The sequence below is a fragment of the Salvia hispanica genome, chromosome 2 (assembly GCF_029641045.1).
Source record: "Salvia hispanica isolate PSC_SH4W2 chromosome 2, Shi_PSC_v1, whole genome shotgun sequence".
NCBI classification, from domain to species: domain Eukaryota; kingdom Viridiplantae; phylum Streptophyta; class Magnoliopsida; order Lamiales; family Lamiaceae; genus Salvia; species Salvia hispanica.
In genome coordinates this window covers 23,827,278-23,848,793 of record NC_142693.1, presented here as the reverse complement: position 1 = coordinate 23,848,793, position 21,516 = coordinate 23,827,278, and the positions used below count along the sequence as shown (strand labels likewise).

The window sequence follows — 21,516 nt, the reverse complement described above, 5'->3', positions numbered from 1 at the left end:
TAACCGGGAGGAAGCCGCCGCAAGGTTGGAACGTGATTACTTCAGTCCGAACCCGGTGTGGGGAGATATCTACTTCCGTCGCCGTTTCCGTATGTCACGCCCGCTATTTTTGCATATCGCGAATACATTGGCGGCACAGGAAGAGTTCTTCAGAGAAGGGTTCGACGCTGTTGGCCATCCTAGCCACACGACGCTCCAGAAATGTACTGCGGCGATCCGCCAGCTTGCTACTGGACAAACGGCGGATGCGTTCGACGAATACCTGCACGTCGGAGACACCACTGGGCAACTTTGTTTGTTGAACTTCTGCAAAGGCGTCCGGGCAGCCTTCACCGCCGAATTTCTGAAGAAGCCAACCACTGCAGATTGTCAGTTTCTGCTCCGTCTTCACGAACAAGTGCACGGATTCCCCGGGATGCTCGGGAGTGTCGATTGCATGCACTGGCAATGGAAGAATTGCCCTGTGGCGTGGAGGGGGTCATACACGAGCGGCCACAAAGGCACCCACCCCATCGTTATACTCGAGGCCGTCGCCGACTACCGGCTCCATATTTGGCATGCGTATTTCAGGGTCCCCGGCTCGAACAACGACATCAACGTGCTCAACAACTCCGACCTCTTCGCTGAAGTTCTGAATGGTAAAGCGCCGGCCATCAACTTCGTCGCTAACAATCGGCAGTATAGAATGGGGTACTATCTTGCCGACGGCATCTATCCGAAGTGGCCAACCTTCGTGAAGACGTTCAACAGGCCTACGGACGAAAAGAAGTCTCTTTTTGCGCAGAAGCAAGAGTCTGCTCGCAAGGATGTGGAGAGAGCGTTCGGGGTTCTCCAAGCTCGATTTAACATTATCAAAGCCCCGGCTCGTACGTGGTTTATCGATAATATGGTCGATATTATGTATATGTGCATAATCTTGCACAACATGATTGTCGCCGACGAAGGACCTGAGGTGGGAAATTGGTTCGACCCTGAAACCCCGGGAAGCTCAACCTCAAGTAGTCCGCCTCGAACGGGAGTGCATCCGTCTTTGCAAGAGCGGTTGTCTATTCGGGCAAGGACACGTGATTCTACCGCCCACGCCCAACTCCAGGAGGATCTAATGGAGCACATTTGGGCAAAATTTGGCAACCGTTAGATGATCGTCACTAGAGAACTCCTTCTTCTGCTTCTTTGCCTCCATTTTTTTTTTGAGTTTAAGTGTGCAATTTGTAATTTCTAGTTTTTTAATTATGTCTTTTTTATTTTTTTAGGTATTTAAATTGTAATTTTATTTTATTTATAATGAAGTGTGTTTTTTATTAATTGAATTTGTTGGAATTAAAAATAAAAAATGAAATTGAATGAATAGTTAAGAGATGGTTAAGGGATGGAGGGTTGCAGGTGCTGTCTCTTAGTTAAGAGATGAGCTGAAAAGTACAGTGGGGCCCATGAATAGTTAAGAGATGAGACGGTTAAGAGACGGATAAGAGGCAAGCGTTGCGGATGGCTTAAAGTACTGCATATGATAAAAAAAAAATCTATATATAATTTATTGTTACCATTACTGTTAGTCTAAAAGTTTATATATCCTAGTAAGTTGGAATTTTTTATTTCTAAGGAGTGATTTAAATTATCGTAAAAACCTTTGAAGGAAAAATTATATGGATTGTGACTTACTTGTAAATTCAGTACAATTGTAATACTATAGAATTGGAAAGACTTATATGAAGACAATTGTTTGAAATTTTTATTGTCGGAGAAACACTATGCAATGCCGTGTCTTAAAAGATACATTATTGTGTTTTTTCACTAGAAACAAAGTAAATTAGATGACATTGTAATATATGTCGATGACTTCACGTTTTAATTATAGGAGTATTTGCAATTTTTTGTGTGAGGATGTGGCATTGTTCTCCATATAGTTTGATTTGTGAAATAAGATCAAAAAGATCGAAGGCGTTTTAATTATGTTAGCAATTTTTTTACACGGGATGATGTAGCACTTCTTTCCATATAGTTAATTTGTGAAATAGGATCAAAATTTGTGGTATTTCGTAGTACTACTTTCATTACATAGCTTAGTGATTTGATTTTGATGTATTCCATGATTTAATTATATATTTACAATATATTTGTGTGAGCTGATGTTGCATCATTTTCCACGTATTTAATTTTTGAAATAAGACCAAAATTATCTAAGACAACAAAAGTGTTCGATATTATGCTTGAAGGAGATGATTAATGATTTAGAGTGGTAATTGTAGGAGAGGTTAACCTTCGGCCGAAATTAGCCAAAGCTGCTCGGCCCGACCCAAATATTAAAGATTTAGTATTTGGATCCAATGTTATTATCTAGTGATAGTATAATTTAGTTGGCTGATAAATTGGCTTGATATTGGGCTGGATCGGCCCAATCCTTTCTAACTTGATAAATAATGTGTTGGTCTCATGGGCTATTGGATGCTTTATTATTATGCTGTTTTGTTAGCCCGATCCAAATTCTCGAGTTGGGCCAGACCCATATTTACCAATTCTTCTATCGGAAATGTGAAAAGCACAGCCGTTGCTAATAGTAACAAGTAGTAGCATAGCTGAATTATGAGTTAGTGTGAAAATCTATTTAGGATATGTTTGGTTGTCAGAGAAGGAAAAGGAAAGCAAAGTTGACATGGAAAATGATTTATAGGAAAATGATTCCTAGTAATATGATTTCCGACAATTTTACTTTTCCGTGTTTGAAAAATGTCAAAATTTTGAATTCTATATTAAATTTAAATACTAAACTAAAAAATACAACAATTAGTCAAAATATGTATATCATCCTTCTACTATCAATAATGGTAATTAAAAGTGTCACTAAGTTATTTATATACTCCCTCCGTCCCATAAAAGTTGAGTCGTATTCCTTTTTAGTCCGTCCCAACAAAGTTGAGTCATTTCCTTTTTTAACAAAAGACAAAACATCTAATCACTCTACTTTATTCCATCATTTACTTTACTCTCTCTTATCTTTCCTACTTTTTTCATTTCTCCTATTTATTTAATATAAATTCTTAATCTCCGTGCCCAAAAATTTTGTCTCAACTTTTATGGGACGGAGGGAGTACATAAAATGTTTTAAAGTGTCGTTCCATTCTGTAACATTTCATTCCAAAATTCAAAACATTGTACAACCCCTTTTTATAGTAACTTTAAGATAAAAACACGAACGCAATTGAACACAAGCTAAACTGAACCCTTTTTTATTTCACTCTCTTACATAAAAACACATAGTATAACGTTCCCAACATTACTGCCTCCTGACTCCATTCATTGCTGCTGCTGCTCTTCTTGCACATCTTCTTCTCATGTCTCTGGCAATGAACATGTCTTCTACAACCTCTTCTATTTTGCCGAAATATTTCTCTCTGAAGCTTCGACAGAATAAAAGCAGCCACACGAAGCTTCCTACTCCCACAACATATCCAACTGCAGCACACACGTATTCCCACTCTATCTCCTTCTTCTCTTCCCCATTTCCATCATGTCCTGGTGGTGGCATATTAGTTTTACTGCAGTTTATGTCGAGAGGGAAACCGCATAGCCCCGAATTTCCTTCAAATGAGTCAGCTGAGAATGTTTGAATTTGCCGCCCTTTTGGGATCGCTCCAACAAACTTATTATAGGAGAGATTCAATTTTGAAAGGAATGTGAGGCCTGCAAGCTCCTTCGGAATTGGGCCTGTTAGTTTGTTCCCTGAGAGGTCGAGTGATTCGAGATTCTTCAGTTGACCAAATGATTTTGGGATGCTTCCATTGAGGGCATTGTGAGAGAAGTTAATTTGATGAAGTGAGGTAAGATTACCAATTGCATTGGGAATCTTTCCATAGAAACTATTGGATGACAAATCAATAGTACTAAAATCTGCCCAAATGTTGTAAAACCCCACCATTTTCCCTTTTATGATTAATCTCGGCCCAGAGTTATGAAACCACACCCTTAGCCCTTTGCCGCCTCTCAAATTTCCATTACTCGGTAGCATCATAGACGTCCAACTAGAGAAGTTGATTGATTCTAGACTTCCACTAAAATAATTCGATGATATATCTAGAATTTGGAGATTTGGCCAACTAATGTGACTTCTTACTTGCCCATGGAATCTGTTAGAGTGCAAAACAAGAATACACAAGCTCGATAGCATGCATGGGAAAGTGTCGTTCAACATGTTGTTGCCAACATTCATGTATACCAACATCTTGCAATTTTCAATGGACTTTGGGATTTTCCCTTCTAAAGTATTAAAGCTAAGATCCAAAAAATGTAGACTGCATTCATCCGTAGGGAAAATATCTGGAATGCTACCAATGATGTTGTTTTGACTCAGACTGAGCACCATAATCCTTACAAGTGGGAAAGGGGGTATTCTGCCGCTGATGTTGTTACGACTCAGACTGATCTCCTCAAGGTTTATAAGTAGGCAAGCGGGTATGCTGCCACTTATTTTATTTCCAGACAAGCTAAGAGAATCAAGTTGTGTGGCATTGCAGAGGCAGGTTGGAATCGATCCACTTAATCCATTTCTAGACAAAAAAAGATTAGACAATCGTGTGGCATTGCAGATGGAGGTTGGAATTGGTCCACTTAAATTGTTATCTGCAAGGGACAAGTAAGAGAGTTCAGATTCCAAATTCCAAAGTTGTGTTCCCCAAATCCAATTAGGTAACTCCCCTGCAATACTATTGTTTGAGAGATCCAATGTTTCCAGATCCAAATATTTGATGAAATCAGGAAAACTGCCCAAGTTACATGAATTTAGGTGTAACTCTTTTAATTGAAGATCTCTATATGAACTCGAATTGACGTCTCCAACATCTACTGACAAGCTATTACCGGAGAGAGAAAGCAATGTGAGATTAGGAAGGCTCTGAAAGTTGTTGAGTTGAAAAGTGCCATTAAATTGGTTGTAACTAAGATCAAGTTCCAACAAAGATGGGAGAGCAAAAAGAGATTGGGGGATATTACCAGAGAATGAATTGAAACGCAGATCTAGATAAATGAGATTGGAAACACGTTCAAATATAGTAGGAGAAAGTGGGCCTGTCAAGGAGTTATGTGACAAATCGACATGAATCAGCTTTGTTAGGTTAGCAGACAATGTAGAAGGAAGTGAACCTGTCAATGAGTTTTGTGACAAATCGACATGAATCAACTTTGTTAGGTTACCAAAGGTGGATGGAATTGAACCCTTCAATTCACAGCTTTCAAGAGTCAAGGTGGTTAGACTTTGAAAATTGGTGAACAATTCATCGAGTGTTACCTTTGAAAGATTGTTCGCATTTAGTCGAAGAATAGAAAGGGAATGAAGTTGCAAAAAGGATTTAGGCAAAGGGCCAAACAGATCACAATAAGACAAGCTCAAAGAGGTGAGGTTGGGTAAATGTGATGATATAATATGGCCCCAATTTTTCCTTTCGTACAAGAAAGTGATATTGACATGATCAAGATAGAGCTCTCTAAGCTCTGTTAGATTTTGGACAAGCATCTCCAAATTTGGGTGCTCAAGGCTAAGAGTATTGCCAAGTTCGTTGTTGGAGATATCTAGACTAGCCAATCTCGTCAAGGATGAAATTTTAGAAGGAACCTGCCCAACAAAACCAGCATTTGACAAATTCAAATGTGTCAAACAAATCAGGTTACCAATACCTTCTGGAATGACATCAGTGAAGTCATTGTAGGCAAGGTTAAGCTTCTGCAGATATTTAAATCTGAAGAGACTCGATGAATCCCCAATTCCACTAGAAATGGACTCACCATCGAGCTGCAAACTAACGACGAAGCCAGAAGCATCACATTCCACACCGGGCCACTTGCAGCACGCATCACTTTCATTCCATTGCACCAGTTTTGTTGAACTAGAGGGAAAGAAGATCAACTCAAGCATGAGTTGAAGCAACAAGGTTTCCTGATGGCGAAGGCATTTGTTGTTATAAGAATGAGTAGTGAAAATGAAGGATGAGATTAGTATACAAATGAAGCACAACGAGTTTGAAAGCATTGTGAAAGAGGATATTGATAATTCTTTCTGTGTACAAACGAAGATATGTGAATATGGGTTTAAATAGACAATCGCATTTTACTAGCTTGGGTAACGTTTTAAGACCACCACTTGAAACACTAATAAATAGGAGGGGGGGTTGTTTACAATATTGTGTATACAGCCTCACAAATGCAATCTGCGGAAATGCATATACAGCTTAACTAATGTTTATTGTATTTTAGTGTTTACATATTGCATTTTTCATGCTACATGGCAGCACGAGAATGGATGTACGTTAGCATTCCAATTCAGGATACACCCTAATATTCATATATATATATATATATATATATATATATATATAGGGGCATGTTAGGGTGCCACCACCCCTTAAAATAACACCATACCACCATTTCTAGCCAATCATTTGTACACATGGACGAATAAAAAACTGCCACGTGGCAAAAAAAAACTCAAAAAAGACGGGCAACAATTTTGTAGTCTTTAAACAACATTTTTTCTTGAACAGCAATATCCAACACGTTAGACAGCAATCTATAAATTGTTGTCTAACGTGTTGGATATTGTTGTGTAGCGTTTATAATATTGCTGTATAAGCGTTGTCACGTTGTCATTTTAAGAGGGGTTGTTATTTTAACACAAACCTATATTTATATATATATATATATATTACGGGGTGCGTTAGGCTCCTTTGCACCCTAAGTGTCCTATTTCCTTCTTAATCTCAGCCCTTGGATCATTGAATTGGATGGTTGTGATCAATGCATTATTAGTCTATAATGTTGCATTATTAGCCGTTGTGCATTATTAGAATGAAAATGTGCATTATTAGTCTATAATGTTGCATTATTAGCCGCTGTGCATTATTAGAATGAAAATGTGCATTATTAAATGACACGTGGCATTAATCTAACCGTCAGATGACAAAATCGTGGGGCTAGGATTAAGAAGGAAAAATGACAAAAGATATGAAAAGGATTTGAATACATCCCTATATATTACTATATAAATAAGACTCATATTCCACTAACTTATTAAACACACTTTTTTTTACATTTCTTAAAACTCGTGCCATAACTCCTATTGCAGGATGAAGAGAGTTTTCAGTATTTTATATGAATAGTTGTGCATTAGACCATCTCAAAGGGTACACTAAAAACTGAAATATAGGTAATTAGCTCCAATAGTATTCCAAAATCAATCCCATTTTTGGTTTTTGGAAAAAAAAATACATATCTTTAGGTTTACACTAAATTTAAACCCAAAAGTTTTTCAAATTTTGTGAGTAAAAAGGCATAATATAGAGAATATTCTTTTAAGTTTAGATTTAATGTAAATGGCTGGAGTAAAATCATATTTGATGTGATATTTAGACTAAAATGAGTTTGAGTTTAGTGTAAATTGTTGGAGATGTTCTTAGACCCTATCATAATAATGAAATAGAATAAAATTATTATCTCAAAATGCCAAACTCAAAATTAAGAATATATAGTCCATACCAAAATTAATTTGGGCGTCCACCCTTGTCTACAACGACCAAGACTTTGAAACAATAGTGACATGTAACCATTGTGCTTTAATGACACTTACAATATATACTTAACTATAATTTCAAAGTCTATGTAGTTGTACATTAATTTTAGGCTGTTGATTGAAGAGAGATTGGGCCAATGCTATTTATGGTGACAAGTATAGATAAGAAGCCAAGTTTGATATTTCAAAGATAACTACGCAACAAAGACTTCAAGACTTGACTTGAAAGACTAATATAATATATTTGCAGTTACTAACTTGATAAAGTGAGCCTGAGATAAAATTGAGATTGAAATAAAATTCCAAGAGTATATGTTTGGAACAACAAACTAAATGATCAAACAACCATTTATGTTTACCCTAAGTTACAAGTAAAGTAGCCTTTGGATTTAATCAACGAGACTGTTCGACGAAATGCTCGAAGGACACGATTTAGAGATATAATTATAAGTGAGGTTAAGCTCCCTATTAAATATCTCATATTTTTTTATTTAGACTATTTAGACAGTCCCCAATAAATATCTCATTTCACTTTTACCATTTTCTAAGTGGATCCCACGTTCGACTAACTTATTCCTACTCATATTTTATTATAAAATTATTATATATAAGTAGGACCTATATTCCACTAATATTTTCTATCCACTTTTCTTCACAAATTCAAACAATTTCATAAAATCCGCACCGGCCAAATATAAGACATTTAATGGGCCGGGACCGGAGGGAGTAACTTAATTGATATAATATTTTTCTATAATAACAAATTGAGGTTCCGAATTATCCCAATTACTAAAGCCAATTCCACTATAAATTATCGGGTTGATTTTGGAACGGGCTGGACCACATCTTTGAGGTTGGACAAGTGCATTGGCCCGGACTGGATTTAGGACAACTGGAATGGCCCTAATTACCTCATGACCCGGCCCGATCCCTTCTAACTTGGCAAATAATGTGGATATATTTTGGATGGGGCTGGATTATGCTTTAGTTAGTCTCGTTCGAAATTCTGGAGTTGGGCCAAGCCCATATTTGCCAAAGGTTAAAAATATAAAAAAGCATTATTTATCTCCCCCAACTCATAAAAGGCACAAAAAAGGTTAAATATACGAATATCATTTATTGGATAATGTCTTCCGTTGCAGCTGCTGATAGAACTGGAACTAATTGGTGCTACAAAATAAGTATATTGATGATCAAATTTCTTTCTTGATGATTCTAATCTTGCTAATTGAGTTATGCAAGCACTCACGTCCATTGTGTATTTCCTCATCGAATTTCTAATGATCCTGGCTTTTAGGTACTAAATTTGTATAGTTATAGATTTGCTTAGTCTTCTGTAATTTGAGGTCAATTGACACTTCAAAATAGAACTGAAAAAATGGTGATATTTGTGATGTATTTACCTATTTAGCCTAAAATCCAATGTGATTTTCAGTAACGATTTTCAGGCACGGATGGGTCAGTGGGAGATTCAGTCTAAGAGCATCTTTAATGCTAAATAGGCCAGCAACAAGCCAGCCATTCTCCCTCCCTGCCACGTCAGCAGCACTAAAAATACACCTGCATCAGATTTAGGCCAGCCATAGGCCAGCCGCAAAAAAATAATTCAAAAAATACTACATTTTACGGAATTAAATTTACGATTAAATTACGTATTTAAATTTAAGACACATATATGGGAAAATTAATTCATCTCATTAAAAAAAATACAAAGATTTAAAAAAAAATACATGATTTTTTTTTAAAAAAAAGGCTTCCACACACGAGTCCCGCCACTCTCTACTCCTCCTCGCCGTCGCCGCCGCCGCCGCCGCTGCCGCTGCCGCCACCCGTGGTATCTAAGCCCACGTCGGAACCCGCTAGCCGTGCCCTCGCGATTTCCGAATCAACCCGCATGCTCTCGAGCATCGAGTGAAGAAACTTCTTCTCCGCGGGGTCAGTGGCGACCCTCCAATCTTGGAAGACCTTGTACATCTTATCCCGCGTATGGTTACGCGAATGGAGAGTGTACTCGAGTGGGGCGGGTGGGAGGGCGGAGGACTGGACCTCGCGGGGCGATAGGGGGGACCCGCCCCTCGCAGCCCGTTGTGCCCGCTTCTGTCCAACCGGGCGAGGGTGACCAGCAAATGAAGGAGGGGATGGAAACTTCTCAGCATCCGGGGGGAGGTCGTGGGATCCGCCGTTGCTGCCGCAGTAGTCGCCGGAATAGTTCAGCCTCTGCTTCTTCGGCCACCCAGCATCGCACCCCGCCCTGAACTTCTCGGAGTCCTTCAGCAACAAAAAGCACTCCTAGAAGTTGAACTCCTTATACTTCCCCGCCAAGGGGAACTCATTCTCGGCTATCCTCCGGGCGTCCTCTTCATTCTGCCCACTATTGAGCTGACGGATGGCGTTGGCGTACAGCGACCAAAAACGGCCGCCCTGATGCACTCCCACCCCTTCCGGACCTCCTCCCCGCTGAAGTCCTTCCCGTGCGGGCAGTGCCTCGACAGCTCTGATCTTTGCCCACATGTTGACGACCCTCTGGTTGTTCGCAACCAGCGGATCGTCGCACACCTCCAACCACCCCCTGGCCACCCCGGCGTACTCATCCTCCGTCCACTTCCTCCGGCCGGGGTGTCGTCACCAACGGGCTGCGACGACTCGCCGACCTCCTTGGCCTTCCCATTCGTCTTCTTCTTCGGCGCGGCCCGCCTCGCTGGAACGGGAGTATCCGGGTCCCCGAGATCGATCCCCATATCATGCAATGACAGAAGGTCATCGCTAGTGAACTGCGTCTCCACTGGGGTCGCGTGTGAGACGCAGCCGTCAAAAAAATCAAGCGAGGGACGATATACCGTGTCCCCTCCCGGTGACTCCTGCATCCCGGGATGCATACCGTGCTGCATCCCCCCTGCATCCCTCCCTGCCACATCATTCCCATCATCTGCTGTAGCATCTGCTGCTGCATCTGGGGCATACACCCCCACCCGGGCGCTGACTGCCCACCGCTCCCCTGACCCCCGCCCGGCATCCCCCACGGCATACCCACCAGGTTCCCCCCCTGCATCCCCCCGGCGCACCGGCCATCATCCCCATCAACTGCCCCCCAGGGACGTTAAACCCCGGGCCCATCTGCCGCCATCCAGATCCCACAGGTACCGTGGGAGTCTGAGATCCACTCGTCGCTTGACTGGACTCGTTGTTGTGATCCATCGCTCGATGATGCTCTTGTACAGAAAGTTAGAGAGAGAGAAAACTCGTTAAAACAAGTGGTGCAAATGAAAATGAAACTAAAATCGCAGTTTTTAAAAAAAAAAAAAAAACAAAAACAAAATTAGGCGCTGGCCGATCGGGCCGCCACAATGGCGGCTAGCCGATCGGCCAGCGCATCGGCCAGCGCCGAGCGATCGGCCAACCCACGCCAGTCCGCTAGCCGATTTCCCGCTGGCCGCCTCCAATGGTTCGGCTAGCCGATCGGCCAGCGCCAAGAATCGGCTAGCCGGTCGCTAGCCGACCATTGGAGATGCTCTAAGAAGATTGTTATTCATAGCAAATCAAAGCAGTCTTTTAGGTAATATGCCAACTCATTTATGTGTGTGAATGGTGTGAGTTTTAATTGCATCTTTTGGAGCATTTTAGTTAATGTTGCAAAAATTTGTGTAAGATTGTGCCTAAATACAGATATGAACTGTGTCTAGTCTCATATCAGTTGGCATAATTGAGATTTTGTTAGTGTTATAGTTTGGTAAAAGTGTGGTATTTAATGAACTTTCTTTCCAAAATTCATTACATTTGTACAAACCCACAAACTTAAAAGATAAAAAGCATGCACACAATTAGATATTCTTACACAAAATAGATAACATTTCTAACACTAATGTCTCCCTACTTGATTCTTTGCCGCTGCCCGTCTTCTTCTCATGTCTCAGGAAAACAATACATCTTCAACAACCTCATCTATTTTGCTGAAGTATTTCTCTCTGAAGCTTCGACAGAATAAAAGTAGCCACACAATGCCTCCAAATCCCGCAACATATCCAACTGCAGCACATACGTACTCCCACTCAATCTCCCTCTTCTCTTCCAAATCATCATGTTCTTGTGTTGATAAGCCACTGTGGTTGTCATCACGATGACTGCAACTTGTGCTGAGAGGGAAACCACATAGGCCTGGATTTCCTTCAAAGGACTCAGCTGTAAACATTTGCATTTGACGGCCTTTTGGGATCTCTCCGACCAGCTTATTGTAAGATAGATTCAACACTTCAAGGAATGTGAGTTCTCCAAGCTCCTCCGGGATTGGCCCTGTTAGTTGGTTCACAGAGAGGTCAAGTGATTCGAGATTACTCAACTGACCAAATGATTCTGGAATGCTTCCATTGAGAGCATTGTGGGACAAGTTGAGAAGATGAAGTGTGGTAAGATCACCAATTGCATTTGGTATCTTCCCACAGAAACTGTTGGAAGACAAATCAATGGTAATAAAATCATACCAAACCTCGTAGAGCTCTACCATTTTCCCTTTCATGATTATTGTGACTCCAGAGCTCGAGAATCGAGGATAAGTGCTCTGTGAAAATCTTTCAGCATTTGGTACTACCTTAGCCATCCAACTGGAGAAGTTGATTGATTCCAGACTTCCACTAAAATGATTTGAAGATCTATCCAGAATTCTGAGACCTGGCCCAATGCTGTGACATCTTAAATCCCCATGGAATCTATTGGAGTGCAAAACAAGAACATTCAAGGTCGACGATAGCATGCATGGGAACGTGTCGTTGATCATGTTGTTGCCAACATTCATGTACATCAACCCCTTGCAATGTTCAATGGACTTTGGGATCTTCCCTTCCAAAGAATTGTTGTTAAGATCAAAAAATTGTAGACCACAATGCAAAGGAAAACTATCTGGAATGGGGCCGCTGATGTTGTTTTGACGCAGATCGAGAAACCTAATGTTTTCAAATAGGCAAGGGGGTATGGAACCACTCAATTTATTTCTAAACACGTCAAGATAACTAAGGTGTGTAGCATTGCAGAGGGAGGTTGGAATTGATCCACTTAAACTATTTTATCAAGAATCAATGACGTGAGTCTAGATTCAAGTGGAATGTGCAGATTCAACTCGCCCCTAAACTGGTTAGAGTCCAAGTATAGGGTGCCAAGAGAAGGAGGAATATGGTAAGGCTTTTGAAAATTTGTCAAATGATTGAAGGAGAGATCCAAAAACAAAATATGTGTTCCCCAAATCCAACTGGGTATCTCCCCCGCAAGACTATTGGATGTGAGACCCAACACTTGTAGATCCAAATCTTTGATGAAATCAGGAAAATGAGACAAGTTACAAGAAGATAGGAGTAACACTTTTAATCGGAGACCTCCATATGAACTTGAATTGACGTTGCCAATATCTACTGAGAAGGTAGATAGATCAAGGAATGTGAGATTGGGAAGGCTTCTCAAGTTGTCAAGTTGAAAAGTACCATTAAATTGATTGGATCCAAGTTGAAGTCCCACCAATGAAGGGAGACCAAACAGAGAGCGGGGAACATAGCCCGAAAAAAATTAAACCCCAAATGAAGATGAACAAGATTGCAAAGGCCTTCAAATATCACAGGAGAAAGTGAGCCTGTCAATAAGTTGGTTGACAAATCGACATGAATCAGCTTTGTTAGGTTAGCAAAGGTTGATGGGATATGATCCTTCAAAAAGTTATATGACAAATCAACATAAATCAGCTTTGTTAGGTTAGCAATGGTTGATGGGATAGAGCTCTTAAATAAGTTATATGACAAATCGACATGAGTCAGCTTGGTTAGGTTAGCAAAGGTGGATGGAATTGAACCCTTCAAACCGCAGCTAGAAAGAGTCAAGGTGGTCAGACTCGGAAAATTGGTGAACAAGTCAAGGAGTGATACTGCTGAAAGATCATTTGCATCTAGATAAAGAATAGAAAGGGAATGAAGTTGCAAAAATGATTTAGGCAAAGGGCCATGAAGACCACAACCAACCAAGCTCAAAGAGGTGAGGTTGGGTAAATATGATGATTTAATGCGGCTCCAGTTCTTCCTTTCATGAATGGAAGTGATAATGACCCAATCAAGATAGAGCTCTCTAAGCTCTGTAAGATTTTGGAAAAGCATCTCCAAATTTGACCTCTCGAGACTTAGAGCAACGGTGGGGATTCTTGAGACTAGGCATCCTCGGTATCTCCATATTTGGCTTCTCAGGAATTGGAGCAGCGGTGGAGATATCGAGACTAGCCAGTCTCGTTAAGGTCAAAATTTCAAAAGGAACCTGCCCACCAAAACCAGCATGTGACAAATTCAAATGTGTAAAATAAGTCAGATTTCCAATACTTTTTGGAATGGGAATGAGAAAGTGAGGGTAGTTCAAGTCTAGATAATTGAAGGTGAGGTTGAGCTTCTGCAGATATTTAATTCTGAAGAGACTCGACGACTCCCCAATTCCACCAAAAATGGCCTCTCCATCGATCTGCAGACTAACGACGTGGCCAGAAGCATCACATTCCACACCGTGCCACTTGCAGCACTCGCCACTTTCATTCCATCGCGCCAGCTTTGTTGAAATAGAGGAATCGAAGATCAACTCATGCTTGAGTTGAAGCAACAAGATTTCATGATGGCGAAGACATTTGTTGTTGTAAGAATGAGTTGTTAAAATGAAGGACGAAATGAGTATACAAATGAACAGTAACAACAAGTTTGAAAGTATTGTGAAAGAGGATATTGATAAATGATAATTATTTTGTGTGCTAATGAAGGTATGTGCGTGAGGGTTTAAATAGACATCTTTTAAGACTACTATTTGAAAGAAATAATAAGTTCTTTTCGTAGCTTAATCAGTTCTATTCTAAAGATGAATGATATTCTACATAAATAAACAAATAATCTATATTTTGTATATTTCACAAGTAGGCCTAACTGATATTGATTTGAAGAAAATGATAGAAGTGATATGTGGCTTTAATATCAAAGCTTCACTAACTAGCTTTGAACAAAAAAATAATTACTAATTATATATACAAAAAAAAAAAAACACTTACAATTTCAGCCAAGCAATCTAACGTCTTGAATATGGCATTAGAACTTTGAATTGGTCATGATAGAATAGTTGTTATTGAGACAAAATTATCTTTCTGTATTATAATTTTCACAAACACAGTTATATAAATGAAAACAAAATTTTCTATAATCACCAATATGTACTACTCCCTCCGTTCCCACATAGTTGAGGCGAAACTTTTTGGCACGAAATTTAAGAAAGGAATATTGAGTATGTTAAATAAATAGATAAAAAAGTAAGAAAGAGAAAAAAGTAAAGAGAATAAAGTAAAAAGTGAATAAATTAGAGAGAATAAAGTAAGAGCGAGTAAAGTAAGAAAGAGAAAAAAGTTACTATATATGGAAATGAATCAACTATGAGGAAACTTCCCGAAATGGAAAAATGACTCAACTATGAGGGAACGGAGGGAGTATATTGTTACCCTAAAAGTATATAAAATTATTATATTTTATGAATAAGAAGTAGTTCAAATTAAAACTTCTTTATTGTAGTGAAAATCGTACTATAAAATATTGCACTGAACTTATATAGTTATTTAGCAAATATCGTGAATTACTTCAGTGCAATTAATATTTAGAGATGGAAAGACTTAGCAATTGATTTGATGTATTCTGGGTCAGTCATTTTGGATCTTTGTTAAGTTGATGGACAAATTATTATATAAAGACAATATGATACTTTTCTTTATGGAATCTTTTCTTGTCCTGCTTTTGAGAAATATCTTAATAGATTCCTTGTGGCATACGACTATCACGTATTTCATACTCAATTACATTATTTCCATTTTTTTCGTATATAATAATTAATTTGTGATATAAGATCAATTATTGTATAGTTATTTTGGCCTAGCCATGTATATGAAATGTTGTTTTGCCCTAGTCAAAACAACATCTAAATTAGATAGAATTAGGGCAACTTTATACTTGATTTTTGGCCTAGCCATAAATTTAAGGTCGACAATATTTAGACAAGAGGATTGACCTCTATCCCTCCATTTGGGCCATGAACCTTACCCGATCCCTCTGAACTTAATAAATTATGTGACCGTCTAATGGGCTAGGTATGTCTTATTTTGGACTGGGCTGGATCATGCTTTTGTTGGGCCTAGACCCACAATTGTCAAAGGTTTGAAAGCATTTTTTATCTTCTTGAGAAATACTACCTCCGTCTCCCAAATTTTGACACACTTTGACCCAGCACGAGTTTTAAGAAATATAATGGAAAGTGAGTTGAAAAAGTTGGTGGGATGTGGGTCATACTTTTAAAGTATTAGTTTTATAATAAAATGTGAGTAGGAATGAGTTAGTAGAATATGAGGTCCACTACCAAAAATGGTAAAAAGTTAAGTGTGTCAAATTTTCAGGGACGAACCGAAATAGTAAACTGTGTCAAAATTTGGGGGACGAAGGTAGTAAAATTTATAAAGTCTTCTGGATAAAGTCTTCCGCTGCAGCTGCTGATGTAATTGGTGCTACAAATAAGTATATTGATAATCAAAATTTATAGTGCCAACTCATTATGGAGGATACCATAATTGAATGAAGTATTTCAAAATACAAACATGCACATAATTAAACAGAAATAATCAGTACATTCCAAAATTCATAACATTGTAAAACCCACAAACTTTAAGAAAAAACATGCACACAATTAAACACATGCTAAGCTAAACCCCTTTTATTTCACTCTCTTACATAAAACACAGATAACATTTCCATCACTAGTGCCTCCTGACTCGATTCCTTGCTGTTGCTGCTCTTCTTGCGCGCCTTCTTCTCATGTGTCTGGCAATGCACATGTCTTCAATAACCTCTTCTATTTTGCCAAAGTATTTCTCTCTGAAGCTTCGACAGAATAAAAGCAGCCACACAATGCTTCCTAAACTCTATCTCCTTCTTCTCTTCCCCATTTTCATCATATCCCGGTGGTGGTATATTAGTATTACTGCAGTTTATGCTGAGAGGAAAACTGCATAGCCCTGAATTTCCTTCAAATGAGTCAGCTGGGAATGTTTGAATTTGCCGCCCTTTTGGGATCACTCCAACAAACTTATTGTAGGAGAGATTCAATACTTCAAGGAATGTGAGTTCTCCAAGCTCCTATGGGATCTGCCCTGCTAGTTGGTTCACAGAGAGGTCGAGTGATTTGAGATTCTTTAATTGACCAAATGATTTTGGATGCTTCCATTGAGGGCATTGTGGGAGAAGTTTAGATGATGAAGTGAGGTTAGATCACCAATTGCATTTGGTATCTTTCCGTAGAAACTATTGGAAGACAAATCAATGGTACTAAAATCTGACCAAATTTGGAGAAGCTCCACTATTTGCCCTTTCATGATCAATGTCGCGCCGAGAGAGGAGTAATATGTGCCTCGTGTAAATTTTTCTTCACTCGGTAGCATCATAGCCGTCCAATTAGAGAAGTTGACTGATTCCAAGCTTCCACTAAAATGATTGGAAGATATATCAAGAATTTGGAGAAATGGCCAAGTGGTGTGACATCTTAAATCCCCATGAAATCTATTGGAGTGCAAAACAAGAACACGCAAGGTCGATGATAGCACGCATGGGAATGTGCCGTTCATCATGTTGTTGCCAACATTCATGTACTCCAACCCCTTGCAATTTTCAATGGACTTTGGGATCTTACCTTTTAAAGCATTATTGTTATGATCCAAATGTTGTAGCTCACAATCCATAGGAAGAGTATCTGGAATGCTACCGCTGATCGATGTTGTTTTGACTCACATCAAGCTCTTCAATTCCTCCGAGTGGGACAAGGGGTATGCTGCCACTGATGTTGTTACGACTCAGATCGATCCACTTAAAGTTTATAAGTACGCAAGCAGGTATGCTGCCACTTAATTTAAATCAGACAATTGAAGGGAACCGAAATTTGTGGTGTTGCAGAGGGAGGTTGGAATTGATCCCTTTAATTTATTTCCAGACAAGTTAAGAGAACTGATATTTGTGGCATTGCAGGTTGGAATTGATCCCTTTAATTTATTTTCAAACAAGTAAAGAGAATCAAGATTTGTAGCATTGCAGAGGCAGATTGGAATTGATCCATTTAATTTATTTGTAGACAAGTCAAGATTATATAGTCGTGTGGAATTACAGATGGAGATTGGAATTGATCCACTTAATTAAAGGAGAGGTCCAAATTCACAAGTTGTGTTCCCCAAATCCAACTAGGTATTTCCCCCACAATCTGATTGTTTACGATATCTAATGTTTCTAGATCCGAATGTTTGATGAAATCAGGAAAACTGGACAAGTTACATGAATTTAGGTATGCCTCTTTTAATTGAAGACCTCCATATGAGCTCGAATTGACGTTGCCAGCATCTATTAACAAGCTATTGTGGGAGAGACGAAGCAATGTGAGATTGGGAAGGCTTCGGAAGTTGTCGAGTTGAAAAGTGCCATTAAAATGGTTGTCACTAAGATCAAGTTCCAACAATGATGGGAGACCAAAACGAGATAAGGGGATGTTACCATAGAATGAATTTCCATGAAAATTTAGATGAACAAGATTGGAAAGACCTTCAAATATAGTATGTGAAAGTGAGCCTGTCAAGGAGTTATCTTACAAATCAACATGAATCAGCTCTGTTAGGTTAGCAAACAATGTAGAGGGAAGTAAGCCTGTCAAGAAGTTACCTGACAGATCAACATGAATCAGCTTGGTTAGGTTAGCAAAGGTAGATGGAATTGGGCCCTTCAATTTGCAGAGACTGAGAGTCAAGGTGGTCAGACTTGGAAAATTGATGAACAAGTCATATTTTTCCTTTCATTGTTCTGATCTAGTCGAATAATGGAAAGGGAACGAAGTTGCCAAAATGATTTAGGCAAAGGGCCAGAAAGACCACAATTAACCAAGCTCAAAGAGGTGAGGTTGGGTAAATGTGATGATTCAATGTGGCTCCATTTTCGCCTTTCATCTGAAGAAGTGATATTGACACCTTCAAAATTGAGCTCTCTAAGCTCTGTTAGATTTTGGAGAAGCATCTCCAAAGTTGGGTGCTCAAGGCTATGAGGATAGCCAAACCCGTTGGAGATATCGAGACTAGCCAATCTCGTTAAGGTCAAAATTTCAGAAGGAACCTGCCCAAAAAAAACCAGAATGTGACAAATTCAAATGAGTCAAACAAGTCAGATTTCCAATACCTTTTGGAATGGCATCACTGAAGTAATTGTGGGCAAGGTTAAGCTTCTGGAGATTTTTTAATCTGAAGAGACTCAACGAATCCCCGATTCCACCAGAAATACCCTCATCATCGAGCTGCAAACTAAGGACATAGCCAGAAGCATCACATTCCACACTGGGCCACTTGCAGCACGCATCACTTTCATTCCATCGCACCAGTTTTGTTGAACTAGAGGAATTAATAGAAGATCAACTCATGCTTGAGTTGAAGCAACAAGATTTCCTGATGACGAAGGCATTTGTTATTATAAGAATGGGTAGTAAAATGGAGGACGAAGTTAGTATACAAATGAGCAACAAGAAGTTTGAAAGCATGGTGAAAGAGGATATTGATAATTCTTCTGTGTACAAGTGAAGATTAGGTGCATGTGGCTTTAAATAGAAAATCGTAGTGGTATACTTGGAAAGACTTAGGAGAGGGCTTAAGACCCTATGTAAAAGTATATTTTTTATTCATATAATATCGTCGAATTTTTCAGTATTTTATTTATATTGAGTGTAGGTCCTAAATCCTAAATCCACATTATATAGTCTCTTCTATGAGGAGGTGACGAATGATCTCTATAAAGATCCAATGAGAGAGTTAAGACCTGCCAAGTTTAAAAATTTATTTGTATAATAGCTTTAAAAATTCGGTATTTTATATTTATCGATGTGCATACCTATCTTCATAATGAAATCCAAGAAAATTATGACTCAAAATACCAAACTCAAAATTGAGAATGTATAGTCCATATAAAAATAAATTTAAGCGTCCACCCTTATCTACAACGACTAAGACTTTGAAACAATTGCGACATGTAACCATTTCACTTAAAGATAGACTAACAACATATACGACTTCACTAAAACTTCAAAGTCTATGCAGTTGTACATAAATTATAGCGTGTTGATTGAAGTGAGTTTGGGCCAGTGCTATTTAAGGTGACAAGTTTGACATTTTCAAAGATGACTATGCAACAAAGACTTCAGAGTTGACTTGAAAGACTAATATGCTTACATTAAAGTTTTAACAGCGTCTAACTTGATAAAGTGAGCTTGAGATAGAATTGAGATGGAAATAAAATTCCATGAGTATATGTTTGGAACAACAAACCAAATGATCAAATCAACCCCTATGTTTATCCTAAGTTACAAGTAAGTTAACCCTTTGGATTCAATCTGTCACACAAGCATCACATTCCACACCGTGCGAGTTGTTTCATTCCATCGCATCAGCTTTGTCGAAAGAGAAGAATCGAAGATCAACTCATCCTTGAGTTGAAGCAACAAGATTTCCTGATGGCGAAGACATTTGGTATTATAAGAATGAGTAGTGAAAATGAAGGACGAAATTAGGAAACAAGTGAACCACAACAAGTTTGAAAGCATTGTGAAAGAAGAAATTGATAAATCTTTATTTTTTCTACAAATGATTGTCGGCAAGGTTAAGCTTCTGGATTTAAATAGAAGATAATGTGAAGATATGTGAATATGGATTTAAATAGACAATTGCAGTTTAGTTGGATACCTTTTTAAGACCCACCACTTTGAGCACTAATAAATGGCAATCCATATGTAAATTCCACAATGATAGAGGTGATGTATATGCTATTTTTAGCTAATACCTTGAACAACTTTGTAATACAGTGCAATCACTTTATAGAATTGGAAAGACTTTCAAGTCTAATTAGTTGGAGGAGAACTTTGCAAACCCCCCAAAACAAAATCTTAGATTGAACTGAGATAGTGTATTTGTATTTTTTTTCATGTTTTGGTTGGAGAACAAGTGTATTGAACCCACCTTTAAAGAAATTCATATATGGCAATTTGTCAAAAAATAGTAGAAACTCACGAGTCATGATGAATCATTGAGAGCTCAGAAAGCATTTAATTAGCGAGCTCATTGCTCCAAAAGGTGTTCGATGAAACGCTTCAAAGAGATGATCTAGAGACTTAGCGAACTCACGAGTGGCAAATGTATACTATATTAGTTAAATTTGACAAAATGAAACGAACTTAGTTGACATGAATTACATGCACTATAAATAAATGGACTCACCATCGAACTACAAAGTGATGGCACTCCAATCCAATCTGATCCAATCGAACTGCCACGAGTCCAATATCAATATTAGCTCAAGCTTCTCGGCCCAATCCAAAAATTCAGGATTCTGTAGTTGGGCCCAATGTCATATAAGCGATGCATTTTCTGATGGTCTGGCACGATTCTTGATCGGGCCGGGCCATAACCTTTAGGTGTGAGTCACACCGTGTGACAAGATTAAGGACAAGTCCATTGGCCCATATTCACCAATTCGGCCGGATCTCTCCTAACATGATAAATTATGTGATTGGGTTATGCTTTGTTAGTCACAGTCCAAATTCTCTAGATGGGCCACACATTGGCCTATTATATGACATTAAATAAATTGTAAAATTCGACTCCTAGATCCTGATCCTAAACTCGTCAATGAAGCATAATTTAGTCGGTTAAATGTTTTGAAGGGCTCAAGTCATCACAATCAGAAGGTGTGATCTTTTTTATTAAAGCCCATCATCCACAATTTTAAAAAGTTAAAAAAAAATATAACAATACGAATCATTATTTATAATCATTTTCCAGAAGAAAAAAACTCCCCAAAGTAAATAAAAAATTAGGATAGATATTCGATTTTGTCGCACCATTGTTAAATGAAAATTAACAT

General features: G+C 38.7%; 1 protein-coding gene, 1 long non-coding RNA gene and 1 pseudogene across 2 annotated transcripts; all 3 read right to left on the bottom strand.

Annotated features, from left to right (window-relative positions):
- Nucleotides 1-3,105: 3,105 nt before the first annotated feature.
- LOC148931862 (uncharacterized) lies at nucleotides 3,106-6,085 on the bottom strand. The gene has a single exon (XM_089064220.1). It carries the CDS (start codon nucleotides 6,014-6,016, stop codon nucleotides 3,272-3,274), a length of 2,745 nt encoding a protein of 914 aa, XP_088920346.1. The 5' UTR covers nucleotides 6,017-6,085; the 3' UTR covers nucleotides 3,106-3,271.
- Nucleotides 6,086-11,288: 5,203 nt separating this feature from the next.
- Nucleotides 11,289-13,816, bottom strand: LOC125189724 (receptor-like protein 49; annotated as a pseudogene).
- Nucleotides 13,817-17,672: 3,856 nt separating this feature from the next.
- LOC125202829 (uncharacterized) lies at nucleotides 17,673-19,296 on the bottom strand. The gene is made up of 2 exons (XR_016135210.1): nucleotides 18,790-19,296; nucleotides 17,673-18,726 (listed from the first exon to the last, which is right to left on the bottom strand). It is a non-coding gene; the product is annotated as an uncharacterized LOC125202829 (long non-coding RNA).
- Nucleotides 19,297-21,516: the final 2,220 nt, after the last annotated feature.

Excerpts from the sequence above, each read along its gene's own strand:
- LOC148931862 (XM_089064220.1), bottom strand. The coding sequence starts at position 6,016 with ATGCTTTCAAACTCGTTGTGCTTCATTTGTATACTAATCTCATCCTTC.